Below are 19,549 nucleotides of genomic sequence, written 5' to 3'. Positions count from 1 at the left end.
AGCGCCCCCATTTATTCCGCAGTCTCGTTCCTTCCCTACCCCCGTCTCAGCGGCTCCAGGGGGTTCCCGGGCCCCCCTCCCCAGTTCTCTCCTCGCCCTCCGCCACCCCCCAGCTCCCCCGATCCCTGGCGTCTTCAGGTCTTCGCTCTCCAGCCGCAGTCTCCGTCCTGCTCGCCGCCCCCCTCCCCGGTTCTCTTCTCAGCCCTGCCCCCCACCCCGGACTCCCTGCCGCACCCCGTCTTCTGCCTTCAACTCCCGCGCCTACTGCCCCCCCCGCCGTTGTCGCCGCGTTCCTTCCGCTCCCGGCTTGCCCCCACCCGGCTTTCACCCCTCCCCGGCTTCTCAGTCCCCGCAGCCCCCGGCTTTGAGCCGGCCCCGCTCACCTGCATCCCCCACCGCCTTCCCTCAGCCCCGCCCCCGGATGCGTCCGGTCCGCAGTCACCTGCCCGCCCCCCCTTCCCCCGGCCCCGCCCCCGCGTTCCTCCCAGCCGTCGGCCGTACCTCCCCATCCCGGTCTTATTCGGCCCCCCCCGCCCTCCCACCCCGTTCCCCCGAGGCCCCGCCCCTTCGCCCCGTGCCCCGCCCCCCGCGCATCCCCGCCCGCTCCCGCCGCCATGTGACGGGAAGCAGCTGATGGCCTCTCCGGGCGGCGGCGGGCGCGGCGGCGGGGCCGGGGCCGGGGCCGGGGCCGGGGCGGGGGCCGGGGCGGGGGCCGGGGTGGGGGCCGGGGCGGGGGCGGGCTGTTTGGGGGCGGCATGAGGGCGGGCGGCCCGGGGGGCTGAGGCGCCCGCCGCCTGCCGCGGGGCCGCGCGCGTCCTCCATGGAGGCCGGAGGTGAGCGGGGCCGGGGCGCGCGGGTTCCCGCCGGGCGGGGCCGGGCCCCTTCCCCCCGGGGCGAGCGGGGGCGCGGGCGCGGGCGCGGCCGTGGGAGGGGCGCGGGGCGAGCGCAGGCCGGGGCTGTCCGCGCGGGCCGGCGGCTGGGGGCGCGCCGGGCGCTCAGCTTTGTTTCACTTTCGCTGTCAGAGGCCGCCACCCGGTCTCCCGCCCGCTGCGGACTGCACCCGAGGAGCTGGAGCCACTGCGTGCCGGGGGTCCGCATCCCCCAGGACCGTGGGAGGCTCCGAGGCCCGACGCCTACGCCCAGGGGGACTGCGGGGGCCGCCGGGCCCGCAGGGGGTGATAACCCCGGGGGTGGGTGCCCAGGTGCCGGGTGACGCACTTGCAGGTGTGGGTGGGAGTCCGCTCCGTCCCTTGCGAGCGGTGTGATCGCGCACCGGCCGCTCAGGTCGGTTTTGTATCTGCAAAATGGGATAATAATAGGACTTGCCCGGGTGGGTGGTCGGGGGCTTCCCAAACTTGCCTGTTCGTAAGAATGGGGTTTGGGTCCCTATTTAAAAATATCTATTGCGAGTCTCTCCCAAGAGGGGACTTATTCTAGAGGTGGGGTGGGGCTGGGGATGCTGATCCTTGCTGGCATGTTTGATCGGGCAAGTTTAGGATACATTGATGGGTGAGGTGCATGCCTTGTTAACAGCTGTCATCAGAAAACAGTGTCGAAGTCAGAGTATCGGATGTACTTGGAGAGTCGGCCCAAATGAACGTGTGATCTAGTGTGCTTGTTATGTGTGCTTATTAGGCACAGGCAAAACCTCCAGACTATCCCTCTGTCTTCTCGCTTCCAACCACTTTGCCTCTAAACTCTCCCTCTACAGAAATTTGGGGTGGGCTTGGGATGTATTCTGGGAGTTCCAACTCTTGAATATACCCCCGTGCTTAAAGGCAGTTTTTTTAGAGAAAATTCTCAGAAGGGGTCAAGGCCTGAGGTTTAGAATTGTTGCAGAATGTCTTGGTACTCTTCCAGTGAAGTTCAAGCCTCGTCTTGCTCTGAAGGATTCTGATTGTTGATGTTTGCGTTTCCCTGGCTAGTTTGATGGAGCTGGGGATTGTGGGTGGGTAGGTTCAAATCAGGGTATTCCCTGGGGTGGTGTAACTTTTTAATTTGGGAAATGACATTTCTTTGTTTACTGTAGTCAGGCATTCAGTAAAAGGTGTAGAGGCAGCTCTCTCTGCCTTCCCATCTAGATAAGGGCTTTCTTTTCAGTGAGTGTTACCACTTTTTAAATGGCCCCTACTGTTTGTCTGAATCTTATGTGAATCTTTTTATAGCTTCCGCTGTTGTTTCCATTGACTCCTTATAGTTAAAACTGAAAGCGATCTGTAGCTAGTCTCCCTTTTTAGCTGGAATCTGTTTCCAGTTCTGAGTTTTTCCTAAAGATTGACGACTGTGTTTTGGGGTGTGAGCAGAGCTGTTGAGAGCTGCCAAGTTGCTGTAAAAAAAAAAAAAAAAAAAAAGGCTAGAGACTTTTATGTTCTTTTGAAACTGAATAAAGCCCATTGTAATGGGATTACAATGGACAACAGTAGATATTCTTCAGAGCACTGGTTAGAATTCATTTATTCTTTCGACAAATATTTATTGAGTATCTACTGTGTGCCAGGCACTCTCTAGGCCAGTGCTGACCAATAGAACTAGAATGCCACAACTGTTATTTAAAATGTTGTAGTGGCAGCATTAAACAACTGAAACAGGTGAAACCAGTTTTAAAATTGTATCTGTCAATCCAACACATCTAAAATATTACCATTTCAGCATGTAATCACAATTATTGATATATTAGGTTTTTTTGGTACTAAGTTCTAAGCATGACGTGTGTTATATACTTAAGAGCCCGCCTCAGTTTGGACTTGGCATATTGCAAATGGTCAGTGGTCAAGTGTGGCTAGCGGTTACTGTATCGGACAGCTGCAGCAAGCAGATAGGCAAGTTTGGGGGTGGGTGGGGAAGAGATAGACAGTAAATATATAAAAACAAGCAATCAAGGCAAGATGAGCGAGTACCTATAAAGAAAATTGAACGGAAGGAAAGGAAAGTGACTGAGCCACTTCAGATAGTGAGGCCAGGAAGGTCTCTAAGAAGGTGACATCAACACTAAGCCCTGAATGGAGTCCTCAGACAAAGATCTGGGCCCACCATTTTCCGGGTCAGATGAAACAGCTAATGTCAAGATGCTAAGGCAGGAAAAATCAAGCTTCTTGCTGGCTGGAGTGAGCCATTGCTTCCATCTCTATGTTCAGGTGAATGTCCTTGCGTGGAAGAAGCCAATAATAAATATATTTTCCATTCAGCCTGGTTGTCCAAATACAGCCCAATGTTTAACTAGAAGACCCTGATCCGTGGGCCTTTTCACCATGAAGGACCATGGCATGTTCAGTCCCAGATGAAAGCTGAATCCTCTCTGCTCTGTTTTTTTTTTTTTTAAGTTCTGCACTAATTATGGCTTTTCGCCCCCAGCAGCCAAGTTTAGTTTGGGCCCAGACTCCACTTCAGAATTTCCTTAGTTCTAGAAATGAAGAGACAGGAGTCCCTGAGTTTTTTTCTTCTTTTAGCTCCTGGATTCCTGAGCCTGAAATAGCAGGAGATTAAATCTCCAAATCACAGAAATAGAGTGTGAAATCTGGGTATGGCTCTTGTTTAAGAAGCATTTCATATGAAATGTTTGGCATAGGCATCATAATACTTTAAGGGGCTTCATTTTGTTTATATTTAAAGAGGTGTACCATGTTTATTTATTCAACAAATACTGCCTGCCTGCTCTCTGCCAGGAACTCTGTTCAGCACTGAGGATAAACATACGAGGTCCTTGCTTCTCTGGATTTGTCCTGGTTGGGGGGAGATAGATAACTAGTCATAATGGTGACTGTGTTGTAAATAACATGACGTGAGGAGTTGTGAAGGAGATTGACTCGAAGGAGTTATTTGAGCCAAGACCGAATGAAGAGAAGGTGCCAGTCATGGAAGGGTATGCCAGGTGAAGAGACTAGCTTGTCCGGAGGCCCTCAGGTGGTAACTAATTGAGCACAGTCAGGGGGTGAGGAAGGCTGGAGCCTGGGGCAGAGAGGGGAGAGTTATAGGCCCAGATAGGAGATGAAAGCCTGGGGTGAGGTTATACAAGGCTTCAGGGGCATGGTAAGGAGCTTGAATTTTATTCTAAGAATGGTTGAAACCGATCACTTGAGAATGGATGGGGAGGAGCAGAATGGAAGCTAGAACAGTTGGAAGGCTGCTTAGTGAGAGATGACGTTGATGAGATGGTTTGCATAGATTAGAATAGTAGCCATGGAGATGGAGAGAGGTTAGGTTTGCCAAGCCTTTTGGAAACAGCCTTGATAAAACTTGTTAATGGATTTGGTTTGGGAAGTAAGGAAAAGAAAACAAGGAGGACCCCTTTTTGTATCGGCCAAGCCTTCTTGGTGTCAAGAGGATAGATAGTTTCTACAGCCTGTTGTGGAGGAGGTGAACCAAGTGTGAATATTATCAGGGTGGAATAGATATCTATCCTCCAATAGATAAAAATGTTCCTCCAGATCAATCGATGTCATTTAATATTTGACTACATCTGAGTTTCTCAACCTTAGCACTATCGATGTTTTGAGCAAGATAATCCTTTGTTAGGGAGGGCTGTCCTGTGTACTCTAGGATGCTTAGTAGGTTCCATGACTTTTTTTCATTAGATACCAGTAGCTCCACCCCCAATTATGACAACCAAAAATGTCTCCAGACATGTCGGCGTGTCCCCAGGGGGCACCATCCCTTCAGAACCACTGGATTGCATGAAGGAGGTATTGACAGTTTAGGGCTAGATCACCATAAGAAAATGTCTAGGAATAATGAGAATGAAGACAATGCAACAGAGTTGCTTGGTAATATTGAGAGACCTGTTTTGGATTGAAAATGTAAAATAACTTTTTAACATGCATATATTCCCACCTAAAGGAATATGCTCATACAGACAGTAATTGTGTAAATGAAAAGATGCCATGTACAAACGTACAGATTTCAGGAGAAATCCTTTGTTTAGGCCTAAACAAATGCCAGTTTAGATAGACTTAATGTATTAAAACCTAGATTTATACATAGAACCTCGAAATGAATATTCTCTTTGCAAGGAAACTTAATTTTTCTTTAAATGGCAAAACCACCAAAGGTCTCATAGATTAAAATTCTATTTAAAGACAGAATCTTCAGCAACACATTTATTTTATAAAATGAGGTAGTTACCTACATTATCTTCTATATTATATATACCAGGAAGTATTATATATATACATATATAAATATCATATACAGATATGCTTCTCACTACATATGCATGTTTACCATCTGTTTCGTTGAACCCAAGATACCATGGTTTATATGTATCACTGAGAAAAAAATACTGCCTATTTAACTATAAAAATTCATCATGTGTAAGACACATCCTGATTTCAGTGAGGTCAAAGTGTGAGAAGACCTCTAAAGGTGTATCCTAAAATATATGAAATAGGGGCTGTTTAAATTAGTATCTATCTGGTGACAGGCATAAAAGGGTCAAGGTCTCAAAACTACTGAAGTGGAATGTAGCCATCAGGAAGTGACCTCATTCGGAATGGAAGCCAGTTTTTATAGGAGTATGTATCATAATCATAATTAGTGATCAAAATTCTGAATGCCTTTATTTTTTAATTTTTTTTTCAAAGATTTTATTCATTGGGCAGGCCCGGTGGCGCAGTGGTTTAGCGCCACCTGCAGCCTGGGGTGTGATCCTGGAGATCTAGGATCGAGTCCCACATCAGGCTCCCTGCATGGAGCCTGCTTCTCCCTCTGCCTGTGTCTCTGCCTCTCTGTCTCTCTGAATAAATAAATAAATCTTAAAAAAAAAAAAGATTTTATTCATTTATTCATGAGAGACAGAGGCAGGGACACAGGCAGAGGGAGAAGCAGGCTCCATGCAAGGAGCCTGATGTGGGACTCCATCCCAGGATTCCAGGATCACACCCTGGGCCGAAGGCAAGCACCAAACCTCTGAGCCACCCAGGGATCCCCCTGAATGCCTTTAACTTATGATCTGCATCAGCCATTTGAGAACCTTCTGTTAGAGTAGAGACTTGACCTAGAAACTGCCCTCCAGGTGGCTGAAGAAGCGCCAATGCAGCACCCGCTCTTCACAAGGCACCATGCACAGCCCCGAGGGAAAGGAAAATGAAATCATTTTGGTGTTCGAACAGGGTGCTTAAATTCTGGTAGAGGGTAATTTGTAACTATAGGAGATAATGAAGTAAGCAGGATGGGACTGATTTCTGCCTGGGTAGAGATCAGGATATGTGCTTGGGATTCTCATCAGTTCAGGTGTGAACCTGAGTGAGCTGCTTGGGGTGTGGCCAGAGTGTGGCAGGTGGCCAGAGGTCACAGGAAGGAGGCGGGCCTGGGCTCCGCTGCCCTCACTGTGTACCCAGGTGGGAGCCTTGGAATGTGAGGGAAAGGTGATGTGTGTTCCAGCTTTAGCAGAGTTCCTGGGGCCAGGAAAATCAGGGCTGTCTTATAAAAGTTCTGGGCGAGATTGGGATGAAGTTTAAACTAGAGCAGAGATGGAAATGGGAGGCCAGATCAAGGGGTCTGAACGACAGGAAGCATGGCGGGTGCTGCACATTTTCGCCTTGATGAGGAGGAGGATGCTGGTGAGTGACCGGGAGCCTTTGAGTTTCAGACATTCCTTCTTGCACTGGCTCCCCAGCTGGCAGGTTCTTTTGGGGAGACCTTAAATCCATTGGAAGGCTTCCTAATCTGTACCATCTAGCCTGGTCCCAGCCTGACCGGCTCTCCTTTCTTCCTCTTCAGGCATTCATAGGAAAATGAGGCCCCCATTCACCCGGGTCACTCGTACAAAGGTTACTCTGAGTCATGGTTAACCGGCAGTGGCCAGTGCCAGGGCTGAGTAACTGCGCTGGAATGTGGCCTGTGGCTCCTGTGATTGCCGCAGGTCATTTAAATGACAACTCCCTCCCGGAATCCAAACTATCACCCATTGCCGTGGGGAGATGGTGGCTTTCCTGGGTCTGAGTCAGCAAGGTGGTCCGGAGCCTGGCTCCCTACTTCCCTCGCCCCTGGAAGTGAGAGTGTTTATTTGAAGCATGCTGTCTCCTGTCTCAGAGGAACCGCTGCTGCTTGCTGAGCTCAAGCCCGGGCGCCCCCATCAGTTTGATTGGAAGTCGAGCTGTGAGACCTGGAGTGTCGCCTTCTCCCCAGATGGTTCCTGGTTCGCTTGGTCTCAAGGACACTGCATCGTCAAGCTGATCCCCTGGCCGCTGGAGGAGCAGTTGTAAGTTCTCACACCCCCAAACCCAGAGGAATGGGGAAGTTCTCATGGCGGGGAACCAGAGTGGGTTCCCACTTTACTCCCTGCCCTTTGGGGTCTCCCTGCCTGAGCACAGGAAGGGGGGGATGGCTGCCAGCAGTTCAGAAATTGATCATTGGGGTTTCCAGAGTCCCACGGTCAGTTCGTGTGAAAATTAATTCTGTGGAGATCATGTTAGCCCTGCTGTTATTTTTTAACAGCTTTAATGAGATATAATTTACATACCATACAATCTGCACATTTAAAGCACACAGTTCAGTGGCTTTTAGTATATGCAGGGAGTTGTGCAACTCTCACCATGATTAATCTCAAAACCATTATCATTGCCACAGAAAGCAGCCCCACATCCCTCACTTGTCATCCTCCAATCTCCAGCCCTGAGCGGCCTCAAATCCCCTTTCTGTCTTTGTTGACTTGCTTATTCTGGACTTCTGTACATTGAATCTTACACCGTATAGTCTTCTGTGATAGGTTTCTTGCACTGAGGATAAGGTTTCCAGTCATCCCTCTTATGGTATCAGCATTTCCTCTTACTGCCCAATAATCCTCCATTGTATGGAGACAGCTCACCTTATGTATACATTTATCAGTTGCTGGACGCTAAGGTGGTTTTCCCTTTTTGGCTGTTTGCATAATCCTGCTGTGCACATGTATGGATGGCATTCTTTTGCATGGACACGTGCTTGCAGTATTCCACCACTTGGAAAACAGACTGCTGCTGAAGGTGGCTGTGCCATTTTGCAGTCCCACCAGTGATGTGTGGGATTTCCATATCCTCCACACCTGTTCCATATCCTCAACACTTTAATTATTTTCTGTCTTTTCCATTTTATTTTTTTTTTAAAGATTTTATTCATTTATTCGTGAGAGACACACAGAGAGAGACAGAGAGAGGCACAGGGAGGAGAAGCAAGCTCTGTGCAAAGAGCCCGATGCAGGACTTAATACCGGAACTATGGGATCACGTCCTGAGCCAAAGGCAGACACTCAACCACTGAGCCACTCAGGCGTCCCTGTCTTTTCCATTCTAGCAGAGCCATCCTAGTAGAATGGGAAATGGCATCTCATTGTTTGGATTTGCATTTCCTGATGGTTTCTGACTTGGAGCACCTTGTGGTATATATTCTTTGAAGAAACATCCATTGCACATCCTTTGCCCACTTTTAAATTTGTTTTTTGTTTTTTTTTTTTTTTTATCAGCCAAATTGTTTCTGGTATTCACTGGTTTCTTTCTTTGGGCTGGACAGGGCCCAGCGTCTGCATGGTGTGAGCTCCAGGTCAGATGGCCCAACCAGGGACAGGGCAACTCCACATGGGTCTGTGTTTATTCAGGCAGCATTTGTTGGAAATCTTTGCCTGACGTTGAGCTAGGGGCTGGGAATCTTGAAATAAACCCACTGTGGCCCCTCCCCTTGAGGGTCCCATTTATTTTTCTTTAGGCATTTCTTATAAATTGCACATTAGATTAAAGTGTTTTGTAAGTTCAGTCTGGAACTTGTGGCCTTGGTGACAGGTCCCACCAACAAGAGCTTGCTAAGACAAGTATTCTGGGCACCACTAGGATTGAGGGGTGTACATCTGGCTTTTCGGCATTCTGCATCAAGGACCTTGAAGATGTTTTTCCTGCTACTAGGAATCTCAGAAATGGGGTCATCTATTTCTATACACTGACTTTCATCACGGAATTAGTTCTATAGTAGGGAAAAATCAGAAATCACTTAAAACCTGGTAGTGAAAGGATGGTAAAGGAAATCATGGCATTGTCATAGAATATTTTTGCAGCCTTCAGAGACTTTTTTTTTAATCATGATTTTCAGTTCCTTCTGTGGTCAGTTTAATGAGAATGCTGAGGTCTTTCAATTTTTTTATTGATATCTTACCCTAAATGCAAGAAACTCAACTTTATATCCAGTCTGGTATAAATTTAGAGTCTGAAAAAGAATTTTTTTTAAAAGTGTACAAATGAAAACTCTGTTTTCCTGAAAATCATTCTTATATTCAAACATATATGTCACTACAGGTAAATATATCTATCTGTCCAGTATAAACTCAGGGAACTTGAGTATTAATCCATTTTGTGTATCTGTTGCTTAAAATAATAAGAGAAATGTTATTGTTTAATATGTTAAGTGAGAAGTTACTTGTTTTAGGGAAAAATCACACATTTTGAAGAATAATAACTTAGGAAAATGTTTATAAGACTTAATAAAAAAGTAAGCTATAAAACCATATGTGTAATATCCAAATTTGTCTTTTTTTAATGATTTTATTTATTCATGAGAGACACACAGAGAGAGAGGGGCAGAGACACAGACAGAGGGAGAAGCAGGCTTCACACAGGGAGCCCGATGTGGGACTCGATCCCAGGACTCCAGGATCACACACCCTGGGCATGAAATGAAGGCAGGCGCTAAACCACTGAGCCACCCAGGGATTCCCCCCAAATTTGTCTTTGAAAAACTTAGGTACATATGCATAAATAAAAACTCAAAAGTGAAATGTTTACTCTGGCTAGAGTAGTGTTAGGATTATGGGTAATTTTTATTTTATTACTTGTCTCACTTCCAAATTTTCCCCACATCTTTATTACTTTTATAATTTAAAATAATTGTTATTTTAAAAGTCCTTTAAAAGGGGCAATCAGAAGTTTTTAGATTCTTGTTTGAAGTGCTGCACACTTTTAAAAAAATAGTGCTTTTGGTATTGAGGAAATAGTTGGTACTAACCAAATAATTGTACTACCTTGTGCAGCTTTTAGAAACTTGAATTTCAGTAAAGTTAAATTCCCCCAGTGACTCTGCCCTGCCCTGAGCCATCCCTTTCCTGTGCATGCACCCCCCACGTAACTCATCCCTTGATTCATTGGCAAACTCTGAAGTCCAGGGGATCTGTTAAGTAGTAGGCTTGGATACCCAGGACTTAAGTTCTTGTTCCAGTTCTGCCCCTGATTTTGTGAGCCTAGGAAAATTAACTCTACACCTAAAATGGAGGTTTTAGTATCTCTTTCTAGAGAAATTAAATCTATGATGTTAAGATGAATTAATATGCAGATGTGCCTTAATTCCTTTTCAATAAAGTAGCTACAGATTTTTCCTTAATCAAATGCAGAAATTAGGATTTTATAAAAAAATAAATGTAGGTTTGGTGGTACCAAACTGTCCTAACAGAGCTTTCCCTGTGGCTTGCCTTTTCCACACGGCTTCCCTGGATAGCAGACCTAGACCCCTGTGCCAGGCCTAGGCAGCTCTGGGAGGCATGTGGATTGAGCAGGGTCAGTCAAAAAGACATTCATTATCACATTCAGATGTTTGTCAGGACAAAGTTTTCAAGCTACATTTGACCTTTGAGACCTGGGATCAGCAAACTTGTCCTTTGAAGGCTCAGGTGGGAAATATTTTTGGCTTTGGGAGTCATATAGTCTTGATTGAGACTTCTCAGCTCTGCTGTTACAGTGTGAAAGCAGCCATTGACAGCATGTGAACAAATGAACGTGGTGGTGTTCAAATAAAACCTTATCTATAAAAACAGATTGCTGGCCTGGGCGTAGCTTGCCAACCTGTGATTTCGACTAACAGTTTTAGAGCTGATGGAGCCTGTTTGCCTCAATTATTCCCTTCTAATTTTATTGGTGAGCTTGGTTAAAATTCTTTTTAAAAGAATGTTAAATTTAATATGAAGTATTAAAATATTTCAACCACACACTTGGCAAAAATATGACTCACAACTTTGGGGCAAGTCTAATGCATAAAGAGGTCTTAGTTACATATACATTGAATATAGGATTTTTCATGGAACTGGGTTCCAGCTTCGTCATCTTCATTTCCCTAGTTTAATACACCCCAGAGTGTGTTCAGGGTCACACAGAAAAGGAGGACTTACTACTTGTACTGATAAAGTATACTGCAGACAATAAACTTCGATTTTGAGCCTCAGGGCTAACCAACTGCTCAAGCCTGTTAGATTTGGTCTGCTGTGGGGGTGATGGGCAGGGTCTAGATCTTAGGGAATTAATCTCATGCAGCTCATCTGGGCCTGTGTTTCACCATAAGTAGAACATAAAAGGAGCGGTTCAGGCCATGGGATCTTTGAGGTCAGTGTAGCTCGCCACAGTTCTGTGGGCTCTTTCCCCCTGCTGGTTGGTTCCTGTGCTGGATGTACCCAGAGAAGTAAGTGAAAGAACCTCACTAATTGGTTAGAACATAGTGGAGGTAGAAACCAACTTGTACCAAGCAAACTGTGTGAGCCAAAAAAGGCTTTATTTTCTTGCTCCTTGGGGCTTTCTAAGCTAGAGATAAAAGGACTCGTCAGGCAGGGAGCAGCAGATGGCTATTCAAGTTCTAAGATCTGTCCTAGTTCCAAACCTACAGCATGCTTTCTTCCTCATGGGAAAAACTGTGTGCATCTTTCCTTCCATGCACCAAACCTGAGAGAACTTTCTGAGGAAGCGTATGGCTCCCTGGAGCTCCTGTGATCTAGTTATCCCACAAGGCAGGTCATCCCATTGCAGGACTATCACAAACGGTATGAACTAAGGCTAGTGAAGTCTTTGTTATGGGAATTCTAAAAAGAAATGAAAAGTCATGCCAGAATTCACCGAAGACCAATTTGTTTCTAGAACCTTAATGTCTCAGCATGCCAATATCATGGCAGGAAAAGTTGGTTGACTCAGTGGCAATTTTTGACTTACGAAGAAATCTCTGCTTCCTGCAGCATCCCTAAAGGGTTTGAAGCCAAAAGCCGAAGCAGCAAAAATGATACAAAAGGACGAGGCAGCCCGAAGGAGAAGACTTTGGATTGTGGGCAGATTGTCTGGGGTTTGGCCTTTAGCCCGTGGCCTTCTCCACCTAGCAGGAAGCTTTGGGCACGCCACCATCCCCAAGTGCCGGACATCTCTTGCCTAATCCTTGCTACAGGCCTCAATGATGGGCAGATCAAGATTTGGGAGGTGCAGACAGGTAGGTCTTTTCTGGCGGGACAAGGTCCCAGGGTGCATGTTCTCCGGGACCAGAGAGGCTGCCAGCCTCCTCGTTGGTTGAGGGGCGTAGTCATGACCAGCAGACTGGCTGCTGCCTCTCCCACTGACTGAGTGCTCCTGCTCCCATGCCAGGGCTCCTGCTTTTGAATCTTTCTGGCCACCAAGATGTTGTGAGAGATCTGAGCTTCACACCCAGTGGCAGTTTGATTTTGGTCTCGGCATCTCGGGATAAGACTCTTCGCATCTGGGACCTGAATAAACATGGTATGGAAGTGATGGAACTACTTGGTAGCTCTAAAAATACTATATTTGCCCTTTCTCTACTTTACCAGTATCACTTTTATCTAGAATAGTGTTTCTCAACTGAATTTCCTAAGGACTCTTTTAAGACCTTTTTTCCTAATCACACACCTGCCTCGTCCCCATGAGAACATCAATACCAAAAATACACTGTTTATGCACTGAATGCATATGTATACTTTGTACATGATTACTAGGAATCAGTTTTCACCCCTGTCGAAAATAGATGATGTCACATAAGTTTTCTCAACCATGGCACTATTGACATTTTGGGCACACTAATTCTTTGTTACAGGCTGTCTGTGCATTCTAGGATGTTGAGCAGCATCCCTGGGCTCTCCCTACCAGATGCTAGAAGCACTTCCTGTAGTTGTGACAGCCAAAACGTCTCCATACATTGCTCCCTGTCCGTGTGGAGGCATAGTCTCCCTAGGTTGAGGACCACTGATCTAGAGGAAGTCGTCCATGTTGGGTACTTCCTATTAGAAATGAAGTTTCTTTGTGAAGTGTAATCTTTGCCCAGAATCCTCTTAGCTAGAGAGGTTCAACTTTGGTGGAATTTTGCTTTGGGCAGAACTGTATAGAGAGGTGGCCCATACATCTTCAACTGGAAAGGTGACATAGGGAAGGGGAATTTATTGCCAGGCCCTTTATTCCCCATGTGGGCAGGACGCAGGGGCTGGAGGGCGGTGGAAGGAGGAAATGGCAACATGAACAGGTAAAACAGAGGCACACCCACCCCCAATAATACCAAGGCGCCGGTACTCTTGCCCCAGCCATGACTGCTAGCTTTCCTCAACCATGAGGGGACCTACTCCTGCCCTCTTAGAATCACGGCTGATGACTTGTCAGACTGCCAAGTTGGTGCTTGTGGTATCCTCATCTGATAGGATCTGGTCACCAAGAGAACTCTGGGTAGTCTCTGCCCTCAGCTGTGGAACTTGAAGTCACAAGATAGATCTGCTGATGGGAAGGCTTCTCCAAGGCAGTACCATTTTTAACGTGTATCCAGAGGCAGCTTGTCACCATCTAAAGAAGATCCTTGAAGTGACTTTAAATCTTTCCGTGGTTGGGAAGGGAAGACTAGCTGAAGGGGACTGGGAGCTGGCAAGCGCACTAGGACTTTCTCAGGAGGGGAGGGGGCTAAGTAGTGTTTGTAGGTATGGAGCCCTGCCCAAATTTGTTCAGCATTCACAACCACCCCGGGGGTTGGGGGTGGGTGTTGGTACTACTATTCTTATTTGATGGCTGAAGAAACCATGACTTATTAGTAATAACACTATATACACCCATACACACACACACACACACACACACACACACTCTTAAAGGCATATGCATAACTATTATGTTCATAAAAGTTTTTTCCCTTTTTTGTTTTGGTTTTCATCCTCTCCGTCTCTTTCCCTATTTTGTCCACCCCACCACTGCCTTCCCTGTAATCACCCTGTAATCATGACCCATGCTAAGAACCTTTTGTATTTCCCTCTATACTTGCATGATCCTTCTTAGACACTTAAGACACTTATATTTGTGGGCTTTGGGATATTGTTCCACAAAAATGGGTTCCTCACATTTTCCCCATAAAACGGAAAATCTAGATCCTTAGTGCCATCTGAATTAATGGGGTAGATGTATTCCATATATCCACATGGTCTCTTATGCTTATGGATGGGCATTTAATTTTTTCCCAAAACTCAGAACTGGAGCAATTATGTGAGTGGGCCTGGGGTATGTGCTGAGTAATCAGTGGAGTCAGGGTTCAAACACAAGTTCTCCTGACTGCAGAGCACATGGTCCTCGTTATTCTGCACCGTCACTATCCAGACACTCTGGTGAGGGTGAGAGAGAGAGCAGTGGGACCCTTGGGAGAGGGCGAGACCATTAGAGTGTAAACTACAGAAGTGAAGATAGAACATTCTTAACATTTGAAAGGATGCTTCAAAGTACTAGAGGTAGTCGGGTGGGGGTGGGCGGTGGGTAGTCTGAAAAGAATGTTTTCTACTATCAAAGGGGTTGGATCTGATCTATGTACAGCCTTTATCCTACTGATCTTGTGGATTTTGGTGAAACGGGAGGTAATGATTTCCTTGGGGATTAAAATATTGTATTAATAGATATCAGGTGTTTAAATGACAAATCATGGTGTATTTCTTTCTCTGCATTAAAGAAAGTGGGCCTTTGGGCTCAGTTGATAGAGAACCAGGTGAATATATTGGGTAGGTGGGCCATTACTACCAGTCCTGTCCCCTAGCTGTATGGTTATGGGAATTGGTTCACCGTTTGCTCCTTTTCTGTGCCAGGTAAACAGATTCAGGTGTTATCGGGCCACCTGCAGTGGGTTTACTGCTGCTCCATCTCCCCCGACTGCAGCATGCTGTGCTCTGCAGCTGGAGAGAAGTCGGTAAGGCTCGGACATTGGGTGCCATTTCCTCTGTTGCCAGAGTCTAGCAAGACCTGGAGGTCTGAACGGGCCTTATGTGTGAGAGGGCAAATAAGCCCAGTGCCTCAAAATCCATCTGCAAACCAGCTCTAACAGAAGGCATGCTTATGGGCCAGCACCTCCTCCTGCTCTCTTTTGATTTGCATTTTGACATAAACCAAAAGAGAGGAGGTGTTTAAGTAGATGGATTACTCTCATCACTGGAGATGGGCTGTTTGTTTGCCTTTACAAAATAATAAAACTGTGCTTTTTAAATTTCTTTTCCCCTTGGAGTCTCAGCTTTTTAAAAAAATTTTTGGAGTCTCAGATTCTAGAAGTTGTAACCCATTTCTCTGTTCAGATTTCCCTCTGAACAATTTAATTAGAATCTGTGTAATTTGGATTTCCATTTCAAATCAAAATGGATGGTTACTTAGTTGAACGGTGTTCTGACGTCTCTTATTTAAGAAAGTATTAGAAACTCAAGAACAATTTGGAAACAGTTTGTGTAAATTTTACATCTGTATTGAACTGTTTGCTGTGACTACCTCGGGAAAAGTTGAGTTCACTATGTGGTACAGGCCAGGTGGTTAATCATTTATTTAGGGTTTGGAATGATGTGGAATCGAGTTTAAAGGGAAGAAAATAAGATCTCATTTTTAATGATTCTCAAAGACCTTTCAAGTGATGAACCACATCAGATCATATGTACAGTTGTAGGGCAGATTCCCACCATTCTGTAAACACATGGTGTAAAATGTACTGGCAAGGTGCCACTGCTTTGTTGGGAGCCCTGGAGCTCACCTGACCCCTGTTTTTGGTTTTAACTGAAAAGACAAGATAGTTCTTGGCTTGAGTCTTCATCAGAACACACTGTGATTTTGCAAACAGGGCTCAGAAGCAAAACTCAGAAATCTAATGGTACATTTTGGCAGGTGGTCTTCCCAAGGTTGGCTGGGTTTATTCTCCCTCAGAGCAGGCCCCTTGAACATGTGTACTGGTTGGGTGTCTCAAGAATTCAGACCTATTCCTTTACCTTAACCGCTGTGATGCATTCTGGGAGAGCTATACAAAAGTGGAGAGCTTGGCTTCACCTGGCCGTGGGGTTTGACGTAGGCATTGCTATGTCATTTCACTCACTGTTCACATTCTAAGCACTTTATTGCCACCCTTAACCAGGCACCTATTCCTTTCCACAGGTGTTTCTATGGAGCATGCGATCCTACACATTAATCCGGAAGCTAGAGGGCCACCAAAGCAGTGTTGTGTCTTGTGACTTCTCCCCTGACTCCGCCTTGCTTGTCACCGCTTCTTATGATACCAATGTGATCATGTGGGACCCCTATACTGGCGAGAGGCTGAGGTTACTCCAGTAAGGATGGAATCCCTGCTGATGACTTTCGTGGGCAGGGGGTCGGGGTGACTGATGAGAAAGCTGCCTTGGGTTAGGCACGGCCCTCGTAGAGTCCGGGGCAGGGAAGGGGACAGCCTGGGTAAGAAGCACTGTGCATTCAGTGCTGCTTCTGAGACAGTGGCATGCAGTGGCACTCCATTGTCACTTATGTTCTCAAATCAGACCCAAGTGCCTTCGAGGCTACCAGTATAGGAGGCTCTGTGTACTTCTCTGGATTCAGTGATAATGAAACCTCAAAATGACTGTTTCTTTCCATTTACTAATAACTGTAGTAGCAAGTTCAGAATGATCCTCTTACTGAAACTGGTATTTCCAAAATGAATTTTCATGTTCTCTCAAACTTGGGTCTTTTTCCTCTCTGTTGTTTTCTGAAGCAAATAATAGGTAGTCCTATAATTATCATGTATCTTAGCTGAAAAAAGACTTTCAGTTTGTACTGTGGCATTAAAGTGAGGGCTGACCTACTTTGCGTAAGGAAATTAGTACAGGGAGTGTGACTAACTCTTTAGCCCCTTCCATGAGACACTTAGGAAATACGCTTCTTTTTCCAGTCTGCTTTTCCCAAGGTTTTCCATATGGGGTAAGACTAGGTCTTTGAGCCTATCATATAGCCACAGCATTTGGGCCACCTGCCCAGGAATGAAGGTGAAGGGTGGAAAGTGGCTGTCACCCCAGGCCTACTGTCCTGTTTCTTTCTCCTCAGCCACACGCAACTTGACCCCCCCATGGATGACAGCGACGTCCACATTAGCTCCCTGAGATCTGTGTGCTTCTCTCCTGAAGGCTTGTACCTCGCCACAGTGGCAGATGACAGGTAATGAAGAGAAATTCTGTGTGTGGCCTCAGAGCAAATCTCTGCAAGTCACTGTAGCATCACCCTCCGGGTCTGGCCCCAGGTCTACTAATGTGTGAACATTTCTTTTCTCTATTTCTTGTCCAGACTCCTCAGGATCTGGGCCCTGGAACTGAAAACTCCAATTGCATTTGCTCCTATGACCAATGGTCTTTGCTGCACATTTTTTCCACATGGTGGAGTTATTGCCACAGGGTATGTATGTGTCTGATAGCTGAACAGATGGAGAACAGTTTCTGCTGAGTGTACCATGTAGCTTTTTAAGGAAAGAAAGAATCTAGAATGTTCTTGCCTATGATGAAGGCTTTAAGGAAATCCAAGATGACACAAAATTCTAATATTCTTTTCTGCCATTATAGGCTATCATTTACTCTTAGTATTTAATCTAAATGTAACTAAAAAACTGTGATTCGTGCCACTTAATGGGCCAAGTCCACAAGGAGGCGTAAGTTGAGATGATGCAGAATCGCTGGAAAACCATTTAGGGCAGAGACCACCTTATAGGGAGCATCTATAATTCAGGAGGCAGCACTCTTCCCTCTGATACATTGGAACTCACAATGTGATTGAGAAGGGGCCGTTGCTCACAGATAGCACTTTGGTAACAAAGGTGTCTCGAGTTCTTACGATCCTCTCAGTGGCCTTAATTATTCAGCATTACAGCCTTAACGTTGATTTCAACCATCAGGGTTGCATTTAAGGGCTGCATTGCACTCCCTGGGTGTCTCCTGCTAATGCAAGTCAGAGTAGAAACAGTAATATCCATCACAGTGAAAACATGGATTTCTAAGGTCTGTCTTAAAGCGCTGGTTTCTCTTTGGTTTCAGGACAAGGGATGGCCACGTCCAGTTCTGGACAGCTCCTCGGGTCCTGTCCTCACTGAAGCACTTATGCCGAAAAGCCCTTCGAAGTTTCCTGACCACCTACCAAGTGCTAGCACTGCCGATCCCCAAGAAAATGAAAGAGTTCCTCACATACAGGACTTTTTAAGCCACGCGCCATAGTCTTGTTTTCTTGTAGCAAGATAAGCCTTCCTGGCAGAGGAGTAGCTGGAACGATGGGCCAAACGTCTGGTCTTGGATTGAAATAGAATTTCTCTTTGAGATAGTGAACAGAGTGTAGCAAAAGCAGATTTTGGTGGACTAGTCATCCGTTTCTCTCCGTGACCTGTGGGACTCAGCCACGGAGAGGATTCCTCTTTCATGGCAGCAGAGCCTCACCTGAAATCCTCAGCCCACTTAGAGACGGCAGTATCCAACGCTTTTCCAGGTCATTTTGATTCAGAGCGCAGTTACTCCTGTTGATTTGATAAGCAGAGTAACAAGGCCTTGAGAGCCTCTCTGTAGTGGCAGATTATTCCCTTGACTGGCAAGTACTGGCAAAGTATGGCTTCTGCCTCATACATGTCACTATCACATCTAGGTGCAGTGGTGACATTGTTTAAAGTTCTCTCCTGCTGTGTCAGAGTGGCTTTGATGTTGGCAAGTGCTTTCCTTCCTCCAGCTCCCTCTGACCAGCAGGACCAAGTTTTCGTGGAGCCGTCTGCTGTGAGGTATTAACTAAATTACAGGTGACTCAGAGGCCGTACTCCTGACTGATACACTATAAATGGCTTTTTTTTTTTTTTTTATAAACAGTGGTGTGCATGTGCAGGAGATGACAAATGTGTATGTCCGATTACACAAGGATGTGTTCCTAAACTGCATGACTGTTCAAATGGCTACTGAGTTGTCAGTGGTTTGCCATTTGTAGCATATTTATTTGTATTTTCTCAACAGATGTTAAGGTACAACTGTGTTTTCCTCCGTGGTATCTAAAAACCATAGTTCTTAAGTCGAACAGTTGTGAAGATGTCTCTTCTTCATTGTGTAGAGAATTGTTGTCACCCCTTTGGCTGATTTTCACGTACGGTCTGACTTGCTGCTTCACCTCAGCAGACTAATCAGCCAGTTTCAACTCTACCCCTTAACAAAAATAGCTCCTTGAAAGTACTGTTCTCCTTCAGTGGTGTGTAGTTATCGATCAAGACACCTCATTCAAATGAAATCTGCCTTTGGAAAATTTAATATATTTTAAATTATTTTAAAAGAAATGCAACATCTTATCCTTTGGCTTTCTTACTAGGTGCTTTATGAAGGCCAGTGTTAACATTATAAAACTTGTTGCAAAAGTACAAGAGTCTCCTCTACCACCTTTGTTGCTGAAGAAAAACATTTCTTTTCAAGATGAGAGGCTTTCATTGAAGGAAAAGTTAAAAAGCTCTTGGCTCACTGTTTCATTTTTTCCACTAAGAAAAAAAAATCACCTTTTAAAACAAGTGAGTACAACAGGACAGTGGGGAACGGCTTGGGCAA

The 19,549-nt window shown here is 45.8% G+C and overlaps 1 protein-coding gene across 3 annotated transcripts; it reads left to right on the top strand.

Moving 5' to 3' along the window:
- Positions 1–705: 705 nt before the first annotated feature.
- On the top strand, positions 706–19,455 carry WSB2 (WD repeat and SOCS box containing 2). Of its 3 annotated transcripts, none has more exons than XM_025474115.3 (9): positions 706–833; positions 7,027–7,195; positions 11,942–12,186; positions 12,339–12,470; positions 14,810–14,910; positions 16,128–16,300; positions 17,046–17,156; positions 17,283–17,390; positions 18,023–19,455. In XM_025474115.3, the coding sequence occupies exons 1-9, from the start codon at positions 821–823 to the stop codon at positions 18,183–18,185; spliced, it is 1,215 nt and encodes a 404-aa protein (XP_025329900.1). In that variant the 5' UTR covers positions 706–820; the 3' UTR covers positions 18,186–19,455. The 3 variants fall into 3 exon arrangements, with proteins under 3 accessions (XP_025329900.1, XP_025329899.1, XP_025329898.1); XM_025474114.3 differs by lacking the exon at positions 706–833 and adding an exon at positions 3,631–3,868; XM_025474113.3 differs by lacking the exon at positions 706–833 and adding an exon at positions 5,940–6,554.
- The last annotated feature ends 94 nt before the right edge of the window (positions 19,456–19,549 follow it).

The sequence above is a fragment of the Canis lupus genome, chromosome 26 (genome assembly GCF_003254725.2).
Source record: "Canis lupus dingo isolate Sandy chromosome 26, ASM325472v2, whole genome shotgun sequence".
NCBI classification, from domain to species: domain Eukaryota; kingdom Metazoa; phylum Chordata; class Mammalia; order Carnivora; family Canidae; genus Canis; species Canis lupus.
This window is presented reverse-complemented; position numbering and strand designations above follow the sequence as displayed.

Bases quoted from the DNA above. Each gene is read 5' to 3' on its own strand.
- WSB2 (XM_025474113.3), top strand. From the start codon at position 6,509: ATGGCGGGTGCTGCACATTTTCGCCTTGATGAGGAGGAGGATGCTG. The intron at 7,196-11,941 runs GTAAGTTCTCAC...TGCTTCCTGCAG, and splicing joins TGGCCGCTGGAGGAGCAGTT to CATCCCTAAAGGGTTTGAAG. The intron at 17,157-17,282 runs GTAATGAAGAGA...TTTCTTGTCCAG, and splicing joins GCCACAGTGGCAGATGACAG to ACTCCTCAGGATCTGGGCCC.